Source organism: Aegilops tauschii, chromosome 7, assembly GCF_002575655.3.
Source record: "Aegilops tauschii subsp. strangulata cultivar AL8/78 chromosome 7, Aet v6.0, whole genome shotgun sequence".
NCBI classification, from domain to species: Eukaryota; Viridiplantae; Streptophyta; class Magnoliopsida; order Poales; family Poaceae; genus Aegilops; species Aegilops tauschii.
Window position 1 is genome coordinate 259,704,699 of NC_053041.3, and position 13,763 is coordinate 259,718,461.

The 13,763-nt window shown below is 44.8% G+C and overlaps 2 protein-coding genes across 2 annotated transcripts; one reads left to right on the plus strand and one right to left on the minus strand.

Annotated features, from left to right (window-relative positions):
• Positions 1-860: 860 nt before the first annotated feature.
• LOC109767454 (peptidyl-prolyl cis-trans isomerase FKBP16-3, chloroplastic) lies at positions 861-2,815 on the plus strand. Its single transcript, XM_020326211.4, has 6 exons — positions 861-1,369; positions 1,485-1,568; positions 1,659-1,708; positions 1,810-1,858; positions 2,238-2,312; positions 2,495-2,815. Exons 1-6 carry the CDS (start codon positions 1,010-1,012, stop codon positions 2,609-2,611), a joined length of 735 nt encoding a protein of 244 aa, XP_020181800.1. The 5' UTR covers positions 861-1,009; the 3' UTR covers positions 2,612-2,815.
• A 345-nt stretch (positions 2,816-3,160) lies between these two features.
• Positions 3,161-6,587, minus strand: LOC109767453 (transcription factor RF2a). The gene is made up of 5 exons (XM_020326210.4): positions 6,410-6,587; positions 5,657-6,322; positions 4,943-5,075; positions 4,321-4,405; positions 3,161-4,086 (listed from the first exon to the last, which is right to left on the minus strand). Exons 2-5 carry the CDS (start codon positions 6,187-6,189, stop codon positions 3,731-3,733), a joined length of 1,107 nt encoding a protein of 368 aa, XP_020181799.1. The 5' UTR covers positions 6,190-6,322; positions 6,410-6,587; the 3' UTR covers positions 3,161-3,730.
• Between the last annotated feature and the right edge of the window lie 7,176 nt (positions 6,588-13,763).

Sequence of the window (13,763 nt, forward strand, 5' to 3'; positions counted from 1 at the left end):
ATGTTGCTTAGCCCCATTGGAGCCGCCCACCCACCCATGGCACCAACAAGGAGGATGAGACGGGGTCGGAGACGAAGGGGAGAAGCATCCTGCCATCGGAGATTGAAGTCGCCGCCTTCACTGCCGCCGCTTCCGCAGATCTGAGTCACCGGGGTCGCTCGTGGCAAGAACTAAGGTTGGGTTTGTCCTAGCGCTAAAGGTGAGCTAGTAAATAGAAGGGGGCGGGGTGGATAACACAAGGACCCGCTTGGAATCGGTGTGTATCTTTTTACACCCGTATTTATTATACATGTGTACTTTACAACCAGTATGTGATTTTCAGTCGAGAAAGAAAACGAGAGACGGAGGTATGTACTTTTTTTATAGGTATAAAGCGCTAGAAAACAAGAATCCAATCAGGGCCTAGGTTTCTCAGGCTTTGGTGAGAATTATCTAGGTTCAACCACTCCAACGTCAGCCTGCCAAACAACCTATTTAGACTTTCTCGGATTTTCAGAATTAGGTGATATTATCCATCCATCGTAATTCCTGCCAATATCTCTCTACCGAAAGATCCCGACAAACTGTGACAGTCAACTACGAGATGCCTACGGTAACTTCGTAAAATTTCAAAATGATATGTCAACTCAATCTCTCGGAGGTGCTCATAGGGGTAGGGCGTGTGTGCGCGTTCATACGAGTGAGTGTATGCATGTATATACGAGCAATTGCGTCTGTGCTATGTTCAGAAATAATAATAATAATAATAACAATAATAATAATAATAATAATAATAATAAGCGTCCCGTAGAAGAACGAAAAAAACTCTAGCGGCGTTGTTTAACACAAAGCTGCACACAACGGCCGTTGATTCCCGTCGTCGTGCGCCGTGCGTCACGCGCGAAGCGAGTGGTGGAGGCTGGACGGACACCGCGGATTTAATTTGCTCTATCCACTCTCTCTCGTGGACTCGTCCGTGGTCCTCTTCCCCGCCGTCTTCCTCCTCCTCCCCCTCCCCCTCCCTAATCCAATGGCTGCTGCGGCCTCTTCCTCGGCCTCGCCGCTTCTCCTCCCGTCAGGGCCGCGTGGCGCTAGCTCGAGGGCCTGGCTTCCCAGCGGCGGCGGCGGCAGGGCGTTCATCAGAGGTGGCAACACCAGGGCGCCGTGCTGCTGCAGGGCTGCCGCTGGCGGAAGCGCGGCGCAATGCGGAGGAGCTGACGACGACAACGGCGGCGTGGTCACGCGGAGGGGCGTGTTTGGGGCGGTGGTTCTGGGGGTGTCGTCGTCCGCGTTATGCCTGCAGGCCGCGCTCGACGCCGTCGCCGGCGGGCTGCCGCCGGAGGAGAAGCCCAAGCTCTGCGACGCCGCCTGCGAGGCAGAGCTCGAGAATGTACGTTCGCCGTGACCCACTTAGTTGGAATGCGGCATTTCGTTTGCTTGATTCATGCAGTATTTCCTGCAAAATCCATGGAATCAGGCCGCAAGTTTTTCTGCTGCGTTTTCAGCTGCCTATGGTGACTACGGAGTCCGGTTTGCAGTACAAGGACATCAAAGTCGGCCAAGGGCCGAGTCCGCCCATTGGCTTCCAGGTGCTCACCATTACCTCTTCTTTTTCTCGTTCGACAATTGCGTGCGAACGCGTAAGCTTCTTGATCACTCACTAACCAGCGTGTGTGTAGGTTGCTGCAAACTGCATCGCCATGGTGCCAAACGGACAGATATTCGATAGGTGAGAGATCACTGAGCACATTTGGCGACCGTGCATTCAGCGTGCACATAATTGATTAGTAACACTTCGTCCTCTTATAATGTCCTGGTGTTGTTGTGCAGCTCGCTGGAGAAAGGCCAGCCCTACATATTCCGTGTTGGCGCAGGACAGGTATTTTACTGCAGGCTCTGATACATTGCATGCCCCTCTTTTTTTCCCCGAAAAGGGCACAGCCATTGCATGCCCCGATGAAAGATGACGACTAAAATTAACCCATACAGCTGTGAATTGATCTGAACCTAGCAAACACTGTTTATTTTGACAGTGCTCACCGTCGTCTTCAATGGATATAACCCCTGTTGCTAATAAATAGCACGATTAAATGAATTTCATGCTCATTCTTATCCTCTGCAATGTAGACTAATAACAAGCAGTTCTGCTTCATTGCTTATCCTAGGAAATCTGGATCAGTTATATACAGTTCATAGCTTCAAAGTATCAGATTTGGCATGGCGTTCTTTCCTCTCATTTATATCTTTGGAATTTCCAGGTGATAAAGGGACTTGATGAAGGGATCTTGTCGATGAAAGTTGGAGGACTGCGTCGGTTGTACATACCCGGTCAAGTAAGCAGTCTTGCCTCGTCGAGTTTAACAAAGCAATGCCGAAAACAAAACAAAACAAAACTAGCTGATGTGCAAGAAAACTTGACCTTTTCCTCCAATGATCATGATCATGCGCTGTGTTTCTTCAGTCTGGGATATCTGGACAGGATAGTGATGATTTCCCATTTTCTTGAACTGAGCAGTTAGCATTCCCTAAGGGCCTTACTTCAGCACCCGGAAGGCCAAGAGTGGCTCCGAGCAGCCCCGTCGTATTTGACGTCAACCTATTGTTCGTACCTGGTCTTGACGACGATGAGTGAAAGCATCATTTTGCAACTTTACAGGAGGCAACTGAAGAGAATGATTTTCTGTTTGTGAATTACCATGTATGTAGAGTGACAATTGTTTTCGGCAGCAAATTATACTAAAGTATGATGATTTGTATTAAGTGTGTAGCAACCTTGGTTGTGAATGGAACAATGTAGCCTCAGTGATATAAAGATATGTGCTAATCCTTCTACTCACTTGCCCAGTGTTTTACGTGGAGATTTGGTGTGTGTTAAAGTTAAGTGTCAGATTTGCTCGCCAAAAAAGGAACATGGAGCACTCAATAGAGCAGTTTCTTAATCCATATTCTAGTCTTTCAATAAATACACGGTTCTTTGTTTTTCCTTTTTGAGGGTCTGTGATTCCCTTTTTCTTGCAAGACATGTGGTTACGTGAAACCCTAGTTCCAAAACATGTGGTTTGTGCAATTAACCCAACTATTAACGTACTGTATTGGTGAGTCTTTTGAAAAACACTATTGTAAATTACACTTGACAGATTGCCTTTGTTTCTTCTATGAATATGCTGCTAAATACGCATCATTTTGTATTCGAAGAACGCAGAGAGGACATTCAAACTTGCCAGTCACCAAAAGTGACCATGAATCCACGATGAAAAGGCCCCAGACCAAAACAAAGAAAACAATCTGTACATACAAAGGCCAGCGCACGAGATTAAGAAATGGAGCAGCATCTTCCTTTGTAAACCAGCTTCTTAATCAGATTGACAGCGTATCGACAAACCCGAAGAATCTGCATGAGTTGGTACCATTTTCCTTCAACAAACATCCGCACCTGTAGACCCCAGAAGTTTTGAATCCGAAGAATCTGCGTGAGTTGGTAACATTTTCCTTCAACAAACATCTGCACCTGTAGACCCCATAAGAACGTAACTCTTTCTTGAGAAGGAAGACTCGACAACTGACCGTAACTTGAGCAGCCTTGAACCCTATATATAGGCTATATACTTGCTGGTGATCAATCTACACTTGGGTGATGCCCCAGAACCCCCTGAATCCACCCGGCTCTGACAGATAGCATGAATTTTGCCCGGTGGGGATTTTCGTTTGACGGTATCCCTGTGAAATTCCTGTATTCCAGACAGGATCTCGATCAGTTGCCACTGCTCTCGGACCACCCACCAATCCACTGGTTCGGAGCGGAGATGGCCCGTTTCATCTTCGGGTTGGGTGGTGGTGCAGCAGAAGCCTGCTGCTGCAACAGCAGCTGCTGTGCTTGCAGTTGCAGCGGATGCAGCAACGGCTGCTGGTGCTGAGGGTGAATCTGCTGCATCTGGTGCAGTGGCTGCATTGCAGCCTGGCCCTGAATGTGGAACATTGGCTGGTTCCCTCCAACCGAGTGCGGCGGGGGTGGGCCGATCAAGTTCATCATTCCCCCAACGGTGTTGCCCATGTGGCTCGTCGCCATCTTCAGCCTTTGCAGCTCAGATTTCAGTGCGTCATTCAGAGCTGCAACAACAGCAGCACATGCTAAGGTTTCGACGAAAAACCCCAAAATGGTCATGAAAAATTGTTTCCCCTTCTTTTATGTGCTAGCGCGCTCAAGATGATCAAGAAGTTCATAGTACCTTTCAATTAATCACCTTCCCCCAGTCTCCCTCATGGTGAACATGCAAGTCTCTTACATTCATGGCAGAACAAAGAAGGTGAAAGACAATGAGTAACTGGAATTACGGACTTTACCATCTTGTAAGTGGATTTGTTGCTGCACGTTTTGCAGGCGCATCTTCAGTTCGCTGTTCTTGGTAGAGAGCCCGGCAGTGTCTCTCTGTGCCGTTTACAAACGTGCCAAAGGGAACAAGGTTAGCTATCTGAAGTGATGCATAATTCATCGACTCATAGTTAACGCACCCTCAGTCAGATCAAGCAAATTATTTCTTCTCTCTTTGTTGTTAGCCATAACAGTGGGAGCTCAGGTGCAAGACCACTACCTAGCAGCTAACAAGATGGATAAAGCTTCTTTTTTTTTGCGACGAACAAGATGGATAAAGCTACCTGACACAAACATGGAGGTGATGGCATTGTCCACCAGTTGAAGTTAGCTGAATGACTTGCTTGGACAATTTTCTTTCATTATGATAGTGGAAACTACATGAAATCTACAGGAGAGGATACGCATGATCCGCATCCAAACTTTTGTGCATAATATTCTTCGATTAGATTTTCTAGTTAGTTCCTAGTTCTTACCGTCTAAGCAAGGATTACAGGTGCCGAAAAAACAGATAGGGCAGGATTTTCTTCCACATTTTTAAACATAATATTGGGAGAAGAGGAATAACAGAAGTTGAAGAGGGGCAGTTCTTACATGTAGAAGTGCCAGCTGGGTTGACAATGTTGTTGCTTCTGCATGCAGGGTTTGCACCTTCCGTTCAAGTTCAGAAATATACCGCATCTTCCTTTCTTTCGATCTGGCCGCCGATTGTCTATTAGCCCAAATCCTATCACATGAATTATGGAGGCTAAGTAAACATAGACAACTAGGCACTTTACAAACAAAAGGACCAACTATATACGGCTAGCTGCCATATCACAGGCAAATATTTGCTTGTTCTTCAGATCGCATCGTGCATTTAGCTTACTTATGGTCAGGCAGCATTTTCATCCGAGTGATTTTCACCTTATAAACACACCACATTGGAAAAAAATTGAGGAATAAATTCTAGTTGTTAGTACTCGTTGGTAGGGGCACATCAAACACGATGTGTTCCATGAGTTGTACTTCCTCTGTAAAGAAATATAAGATCGTCTAGATCACTTAGTGATATAAACGATCTTATATTTCTTTACGGAGGGAGTAATTTATAAACTTTAATCTCCTCATGCAGTTGTCTTCTAATGTTCTGTATATTTTGTTTCTTTTGACAGCATTTCAGACCACTTTCATTCTTTGTTCATCCATATAACAGCCGTAAATATTCGATAAGTAATAGCCTTGGATGAAAAAAAATATCAAAGTCAGATGAACAATGGATAATCCTACTGATGGAATTTCGCAAGAAGAGAACATAAGAGGCCGAACCTTTTTGCCTTCTTTGGGTCGACAAGCGCTAGTTCTGCGAGCTTTGCGTTGGACATTGCCTTCTTGGCCTCCACCGTCGACATCCCCTCCACCGCCGGCGTCCCAAGCAGCTGCTCCGCGTCGAAAGAGCTCGACGCGTCCATGGAATGGCTGTGGTGATGGCGCGGCCTCGGCCCCGCACCGGCGCCCGCCGAGGCGCACGACGACTCCGTCTCCGACGCCTCGCGCAGCTGCGCGTTGAGCTTCTCGGCGTCGAGGAACATGGAGAAGAGCTCCTCCTCGTTCTCGTCCGACAGCGACGGCCCGTCCCCTGCGCAGCCCGGGAGGTCGAGGTCGTGGTCGTCGGGGAGGCCGATGATCTCGGAGTGCGCGCGGCGGTGGCCGAGGCTGCGCGCGGGGGAGTCCGGCATGTGGCTGATGTCGCTCTCCGGAGGGCCCGTCGGCGACGGTGACAGCGACACCGACGGTTTCACTGGCGGCAAGCGATTGCCGCCGCCGCCGCCGCCGCCATCCGGGGCCGGAGACCTGCTCATGCTCTTGGCTCCAAGAATCTCCCTTTAGATTATCCCTCCACGCAATTTTTTTGGTCCAACGTTCTTCTTGGATTACGGAGTCGAGAGAATGTGGTCAGGAACCGTGACGGAAAACGTCGAGGTTTGGAAGGCACTGCAAAGACGACAAGATCTAAACAAACCCGTAGAGATCGCAACATTTTTCTGGTATATCACGCGAGGAAGAAAGAACAGCAACCACCTTGGATTCAAACGAAGAGAGAAGAAGAGAATCCCTGGCCTATTCGTTCTGTTCATCGGCTTGCAGATTGGACTCGCATGCGCCTATTTTCCGGACAACAAACAGTGAAGGAGCCTGGAAAATCGCAGGGACACTCGTCAGCAATTTCTATTTACAACAACAACTAGGCATTTATCTCATGGAGAGTGAAACAGTGCAAAACATATATAGGAAAACATGACGCAAACACGTTTTACTTGCAATTGTAAGCTTATCCTCATACACGTTTTGGGACGAGTAACGGACGGTAGAGGAAAGTCATGTTGAAGGGCAACTCATAAACGTTTAGCATTTGTATCACATGCACATGTGGAAAGGATTAAGGTTGCATATTAACAAGTGTAAATACATGGTGATAAAAATGCAAAAGGTACCAATTCCACACAAAAAATACAAATTCCAGTTTGTTATTTACTAAATATGGAGAGTGCATTCAGTTTTTAATGGACACGACATTAACTGATTTCCACTCAAGTTTATACTAAGCTACTTCTCGTGGGGGGACATGACCTATAATTTAAGCCATTAGTTAACCTACTAATGTAAAGAACTTATGTTGCGATTCTCGGGTATTTTGCAAATGATCAATGGACATGCTTGAATTTTAGTGTTTATATTATATGCATGCGTTTTTTCTTGAAATTTGAAACAAGATATAATTTTGGTCAAATTTGAGAACTGGATTATATTAACCTTGTAGGATTAGTACGGTCCGTGTACATCCTTTCAATGACTCACGTGGAAGGTCGAAAGTCACATGTAAAATGCACCTGCAGAATGTCTGTGTGTTGCAACGGGGACATAAATATTCTAGTGGTTCAACCCTAGTCATGCCAAGTATATCTTCCCCAATGTGAGGCGGACGTCAGATTTGGGGGTGGGGTGGAGCAAATGAAAGTTCGTTAGGACCAATCCCCCAGCAAATGATTTCATCCAATATGGCAAATCCCCAGCGTGAGCAGGACGCAAGGCGGGCCCTTTAACTAGGCCTCCCGGCACAACACAATTACCTTTGCACAAAAAATAAAATAAAAAGTGTCCAAAAAAATCACATATAAAAAATGTAGAAACTTTAGTACATGACATATATGCAGTATGTATTACCATGTAGTGTACAAAAGAATGGCCATTTATATTAAAAAGAAAAGTGTTGACGTCTATTACAATAACAAAAAAATGTGCATAGTAAAGTTTGCATGGAAATGTAGAGATACAAAACTTGTAGAAAAATTGCCATGATGTCGATCAAAACCAAGAAACGCACAAACGGTGTAAGTTTGCCATGATAGTGGGGTGGAAGGGGGATGTTTGAACATAAGTTTGCCTTATGTCAATGACATGCATAAAATTTAATAAAGTGCCATGCATGAGCAACTAAAATACGTCATATCTTACAAACATGAAATGAAAAACTAAACAAATAGTATGAAATTTGCCATTATGTTTGAACCTAAAGTGGCAAAAAAGTTAAAATATATATGAAAATTGTCCAATGAAAACAAATTTTTCCATTTGACTAGAACAAACTATTTAACAATTTGCCATGATGTTCTTTTTACAAATATTTTATATGATTCCAAAAAAGAAGGGCAAGAATATTCTAACATATCTGATAATGCTGACACGACAGTTTTCTAGAATTGCCATGGCAAAAAATTATGTTCGGAAACGCCAGGCCAAAAAAATATCATGTAAAAACCAAAATGAATAGTAAAAAAGCAAATTATGACCAATATTACCATGACAGATGTATATTATAAAAATCCATGGTATTATAATTAATTTTTTTCAGGCTTTGTATAAGAAATTTTCCATGAATGAAAATAACAAAAAAATTGACCAAAATTTCCATGGCAGATGTATAGTAAAATTTGTCATGGTATTTTAATTAAAAATGCCATGCTTTGTATAAGAATTCTGCCATGTATGTAAAATAACACAATTATGACCATAATTACATGGCAGATCTATATTAAAATTTCCATGTAATTTAATTAAAATTGCTATACTTTGTTTAAGAAATTTGTCATGTATGTAAATAACCGAAATTATGACCAAAATTGCCATGTCGGATGTATTATCATAATTTTCCATGGTATCTTAATTACAATTGCCATGGTTCGTATAATAATTTTGCCATACATGTAAAAAAATTGTTCATCACACATGGCAAAATACATTTGTGCCACTACTGGGGCCAGTGGAAAAAATTACCATGGCAAATGCATATTAAATTTGCCATGTTATTTAAAAAATAAATTGACTGCAAAAAATTTAGTCCCATTTGGCAAAATGTTGTGCATATGGTAAGGTAAATAAAAGTATGGGCAAATTCAGAATGTCTGCATTTCACATGTGAACATAGCAACGCGCAATGGGTTTGGACGTCACATCTATATATTGTTGCCATGGCAACCACAAAAAAACATGTTGCTATGGTTCCTTCAGAATCGAGTTTTTGCCATGGAAACTTAAAAGCATGTTGCTATGCTTAGGATTAAAATTTCCCATGATGGAAAATTTAGTGTAAGTTTGATATGCTAGCAAATTTAGTGTAAAATCGGCCTGATTCATCTGAAACAATTTACAATGAAGCTAAAAAAGAAGCATCATAATGCAATTTTCACACACTAATTTGTCATGGTGCCAAAAAAACATGCTACATGCTGCCATGATGAAAATTTGAAAATCATACTGCCTGAGTTTATTAACAATGTCACCCCTGTGGCATTAATCAAAATTGTTTTGCCAAGGCAAACTACTGTTACATGATTTGACATACTTTTAATGAGTTTTGCCATACTGTCCACATGAATTGTAAGGGATAACAAATACATTCTTTCAGTGCAGGCTGTTGTTGGAGATCAATTGGCTATGGGAAAAAATACACCTAGTCGCTCGGATGAAGCCGTGTGGCGGCCATCCGAATGGGCGCCTCATGAATCAGAGGGAGCGGTGGAGGTCATTAATGGGAGGGTGGTCAGCAGTCCGGTCCCAGTGATATTCGGAATGTGGTTGTGCGTGTACGTGTGGCGCGCTGTTGTATCACTGGCGCTAGCGCGAGGAGGAATAGCCTGAAAGTTCCCTCCCGCAGTGGCGGTTGACTCATAAATCGTGAACTTTTCAACCAAAAATGGTAAACCTACGTAACCTATGACGTAAAAGCTACATTTTTTTCTACCTCAACTAATCCCCGCCCCCCCCCCCCCCCCCCGGATTGCACAGGGTGGATCTGGGCCTTTTTTCCAACCAAATCGGGCCAGGTCAGCTCGTTTGTAAATTACATAAGAATCTTTACGTTAGCAAAGCTCTTTTTCAACTAAATAGATCTTTCAACTAATTCATGCAGTTTTTTTCAAGGATTTTGTTCATCGCTGGACCTTAATAAAAATATATTTAAAACCCGACTTGCTTTTAGGCACGAGGACCAAAATACAGGGGTTCTAGTGCTGCAATCCATATGGTAGATTTTAAAATGTGTTTCTCAATTTTTTGAGAAACTGTTTTTTTCTGAATTACTCTTATATACAGATTAAGTAAACATCTTTTGTTAGGCAAACCAATCTGTGATTGGATGGTTAGGAGAACAGTGTGTTGGAAATATGCCCTAGAGGCAATAATAAATGGTTATTATTATATTTCTTTGTTCATGGTAATTGTCTATTATTCATGCTATAATTGTATTGTCCGGAAATCGTAATACATGTGTGAATACATAGACCACAACCTGTCCCTAGTAAGCCTCTAGTTGACTAGCTCGTTGATCAACAGATAGTCATGGTTTCCTGACTATGGACATTGGATGTCATTGATAACGGGATCACATCATTAGGAGAATGATGTGATGGACAAGACCCAATCCTAAGCATAGCATAAAAGATCGTGTAGTTTCGTTTGCTAGAGCTTTTCCAATGTCAAGTATCTTTTCCTTAGACCATGAGATCGTGCAACTCCCGGATACCGTAGGAGTGCTTTGGGTGTGCCAAATGTCACAACGTAACTGGGTGACTATAAAGGTGCACTACGGGTATCTCCGAAAGTGTCTGTTGGGTTGGCACGGATCGAGACTGGGATTTGTCACTCCGTGTGACGGAGAGGTATCTCTGGGCCCACTCGGTAATGCATCATCATAATGAGCTCAATGTGACTAAGGCGTTAGTCACGGGATCATGCATTGCGGTACGAGTAAAGAGACTTGCCGGTAACGAGATTGAACAAGGTATTGGGATACCGACGATCGAATCTCGGGCAAGTAACATACCGATTGACAAAGGGAATTGCATACGGATTGATTGAATCCTCGACACCGTGGTTCATCCGATGAGATCATCGTGGAACATGTGGGAGCCAACATGGGTATCCAGATCCCGCTGTTGGTTATTGACCGGAGAGGCGTCTCGGTCATGTCTGCATGTCTCCCGAACCCGTAGGGTCTACACACTTAAGGTCTGGTGACGCTAGGGTTGTAGAGATATATGTATGCGGAAACCCGAAAGTTGTTCGGAGTCCCGGATGAGATCCCGGACGTCACGAGAGGTTCCGGAATGGTCCGGAGGTGAAGAATTATATATAGGAAGTCCAGTTTCGGCCACCGGGAAAGTTTCGGGGGTTATCGGTATTGTACCGGGACCACCGGAAGGGTCCCGGGGGTCCACCGGGTGGGGCCACCTGTCCCGGAGGGCCCCGTGGGCTGAAAGTGGAAGGGAACCAGCCCCTAGTGGGCTGGGGCGCCCCCCTTGGGCCTCCCCCCATGCGCCTAGGGTTGGGAACCCTAGGGGGGGAGTTCCCCCTTGCCTTGGGGGGCAAGGCACCCCTTCCCCCCCACTTGGCCGCCGCCCCCCCCCCTTGGATCTGATCTCCAGGGCCGGCGCCCCCAGGGGGCCTATATAAAGGGGGGGGAGGGAGGGCAGCACACAACAGCCTTGGGCGCCTCCCTCCTCCCCTGCAACACCTCTCTCTCTCGTAGAAGCTCGGCGAAGCCTTGCACGAGACCCGCTACATCCACCACCACGCCGTCGTGCTGCTGGATCTCCATCAACCTCTCCTTCCCCCTTGCTGGATCAAGAAGGAGGAGACGTCGCTGCACCGTACGTGTGTTGAACGCGGAGGTGCCGTCCGTTCGGCACTCGGTCATCGGTGATTTGGATCACGGCGAGTACGACTCCGTCATCCACGTTCATTGGAACGCTTCCGCTCGCGATCTACAAGGGTATGTAGATGCACTCCCTTCCCCTCGTTGCTAGTACACTCCATAGATGCATCTTGGTGAACATAGGAAAATTTTAAAATTATGCTACGATTCTCAACAGTGGTATCAGAGCCAGGTCCCAATCATGAGCCAGGTCTATGCGTAGTTACTATGCACGAGTAGAACACAAAGCAGTTGTGGGCGTTGAGTTTGCCAATTCTTCTTGCCGCTACTAGTCGTTTCTTGTTTCGGCGGCATTGTAGGATGAAGCGGCCCGGACCGACCTTACACGTACGCTTACATGAGACTAGTTCCACCGACTGACATGCACAAAGTTGCATAAGGTGGCTAGCGGGAGTCTATCTCTCCTACTTTAGTCGGAACGGATTCGATGAAAAAGGTCCTTATGAAGGGTAAATAGAAATTGGCAAATCACGTTGTGGTCATACGTAGGTAAGAAACGTTCTTGCTAGAAACCTACAAACCACGTAAAAAAACTTGCAACAACAATTAGAGGACGTCTAACTTGTTTTTGCAGCAAGTGCTATGTGATGTGATATGGCCAGAAGATGTGATGAATGATATATGTGATGTATGAGATTGATCATATTCTTGTAATAGGAATCATGACTTGCATGTCGATGAGTATGACAACCGGCAGGAGCCATAGGAGTTGTCTTTATTATTTTGTATGACCTGTGTGTCATTGAATAACGCCATGTAAATTACTTTACTTTGTTGCTAAACGCGTTAGCCATAGAAGTAGAAGTAATCATTGGCGTGATAACTTCATGAAGACACAATGATGGAGATCATGATGATGGAGATCATGGTGTCATGCCGGTGACAAAGATGATCATGGTGCCCCGAAGATGGAGATCAAAGGAGCATGATGATATTGGCCATATCATGTCACTATTTGATTGCATGTGATGTTTATCATGTTTTTGCATCTTATTTGCTTAGAACGACGGTAGTAAGTAAGATGATCCCTTATAATAATTTCAAGAAAGTGTTCACCCTAACTGTGCACCGTTGCGAAGGTTCGTTGTTTCAAAGCACCACGTGATGATCGGGTGTGATAGATTCTAACGTTCGAATACAACGGGTGTTGACGAGCCTAGCATGTACAGACATGGCCTCGGAACACACGCAATACACTTAGGTTGACTTGACGAGCCTAGCATGTACAAACATGGCCTCGGAACACGGAGGACCGAAAGGTCGAGCATGAGTCGTATAGAAGATACGATCAACATGGAGATGTTCACCGATCTTGACTAGTCCGTCTCACGTGATGATCGGACACGGCCTAGTTGAATTCGGATCATGTTTCACTTAGATGACTAGAGGGATGTCTATCTGAGTGGGAGTTCATTAAATAATTTGATTATATGAACTTAATTATCATGAACTTAGTCTAAAATCTTTACACTATGTATTGTAGATCAAATGGCCCACGTTGTCCTCAATTTCAACGCGTTCCTAGAGAAAACCAAGCTGAAAGATGATGGCAGCAACTATACGGACTGGGTCCGGAACCTGAGGATCATCCTCATAGCAGCCAAGAAAGATTATGTCCTAGAAGCACCGCTAGGTGAAGCACCAATCCCTGAGAACCAAGACGTTATGAACGCTTGGCAGCAGCGTGCTGATGATTACTCCCTCGTTCAGTGCGGCATGCTTTACAGCTTAGAACCGGGTCTCCAAAAGCGTTTTGAGAAACATGGAGCATATGAGATGTTCGAGGAGCTGAAACTGGTTTTTCAAGCTCATGCCCGGGTCGAGAGATATGATGACTCCGACAAGTTCTTCAGCTGTAAAATGGAGGAGAACAGTTCTGTTAGTGAGCACATACTCAGAATGTCTGGGTTGCACAACCTTTTGTCTCAGCTGGGAGTTAATCTCCCGGATGACGCGGTTATTGACAGAATCCTCCAGTCGCTTCCACCAAGCTACAAGAGCTTTGTGATGAACTACAATATGCAGGGGATGGAAAAGACCATTCCCGAGGTATATTCAATGCTGAAATCAGCTGAGGTAGAGATCAGAAAAGAACATCAAGTGTTGATGGTGAATAAAACCACTAAGTTCAAGAAGGGCAAGGGTAAGAAGAACTTCAAGAAG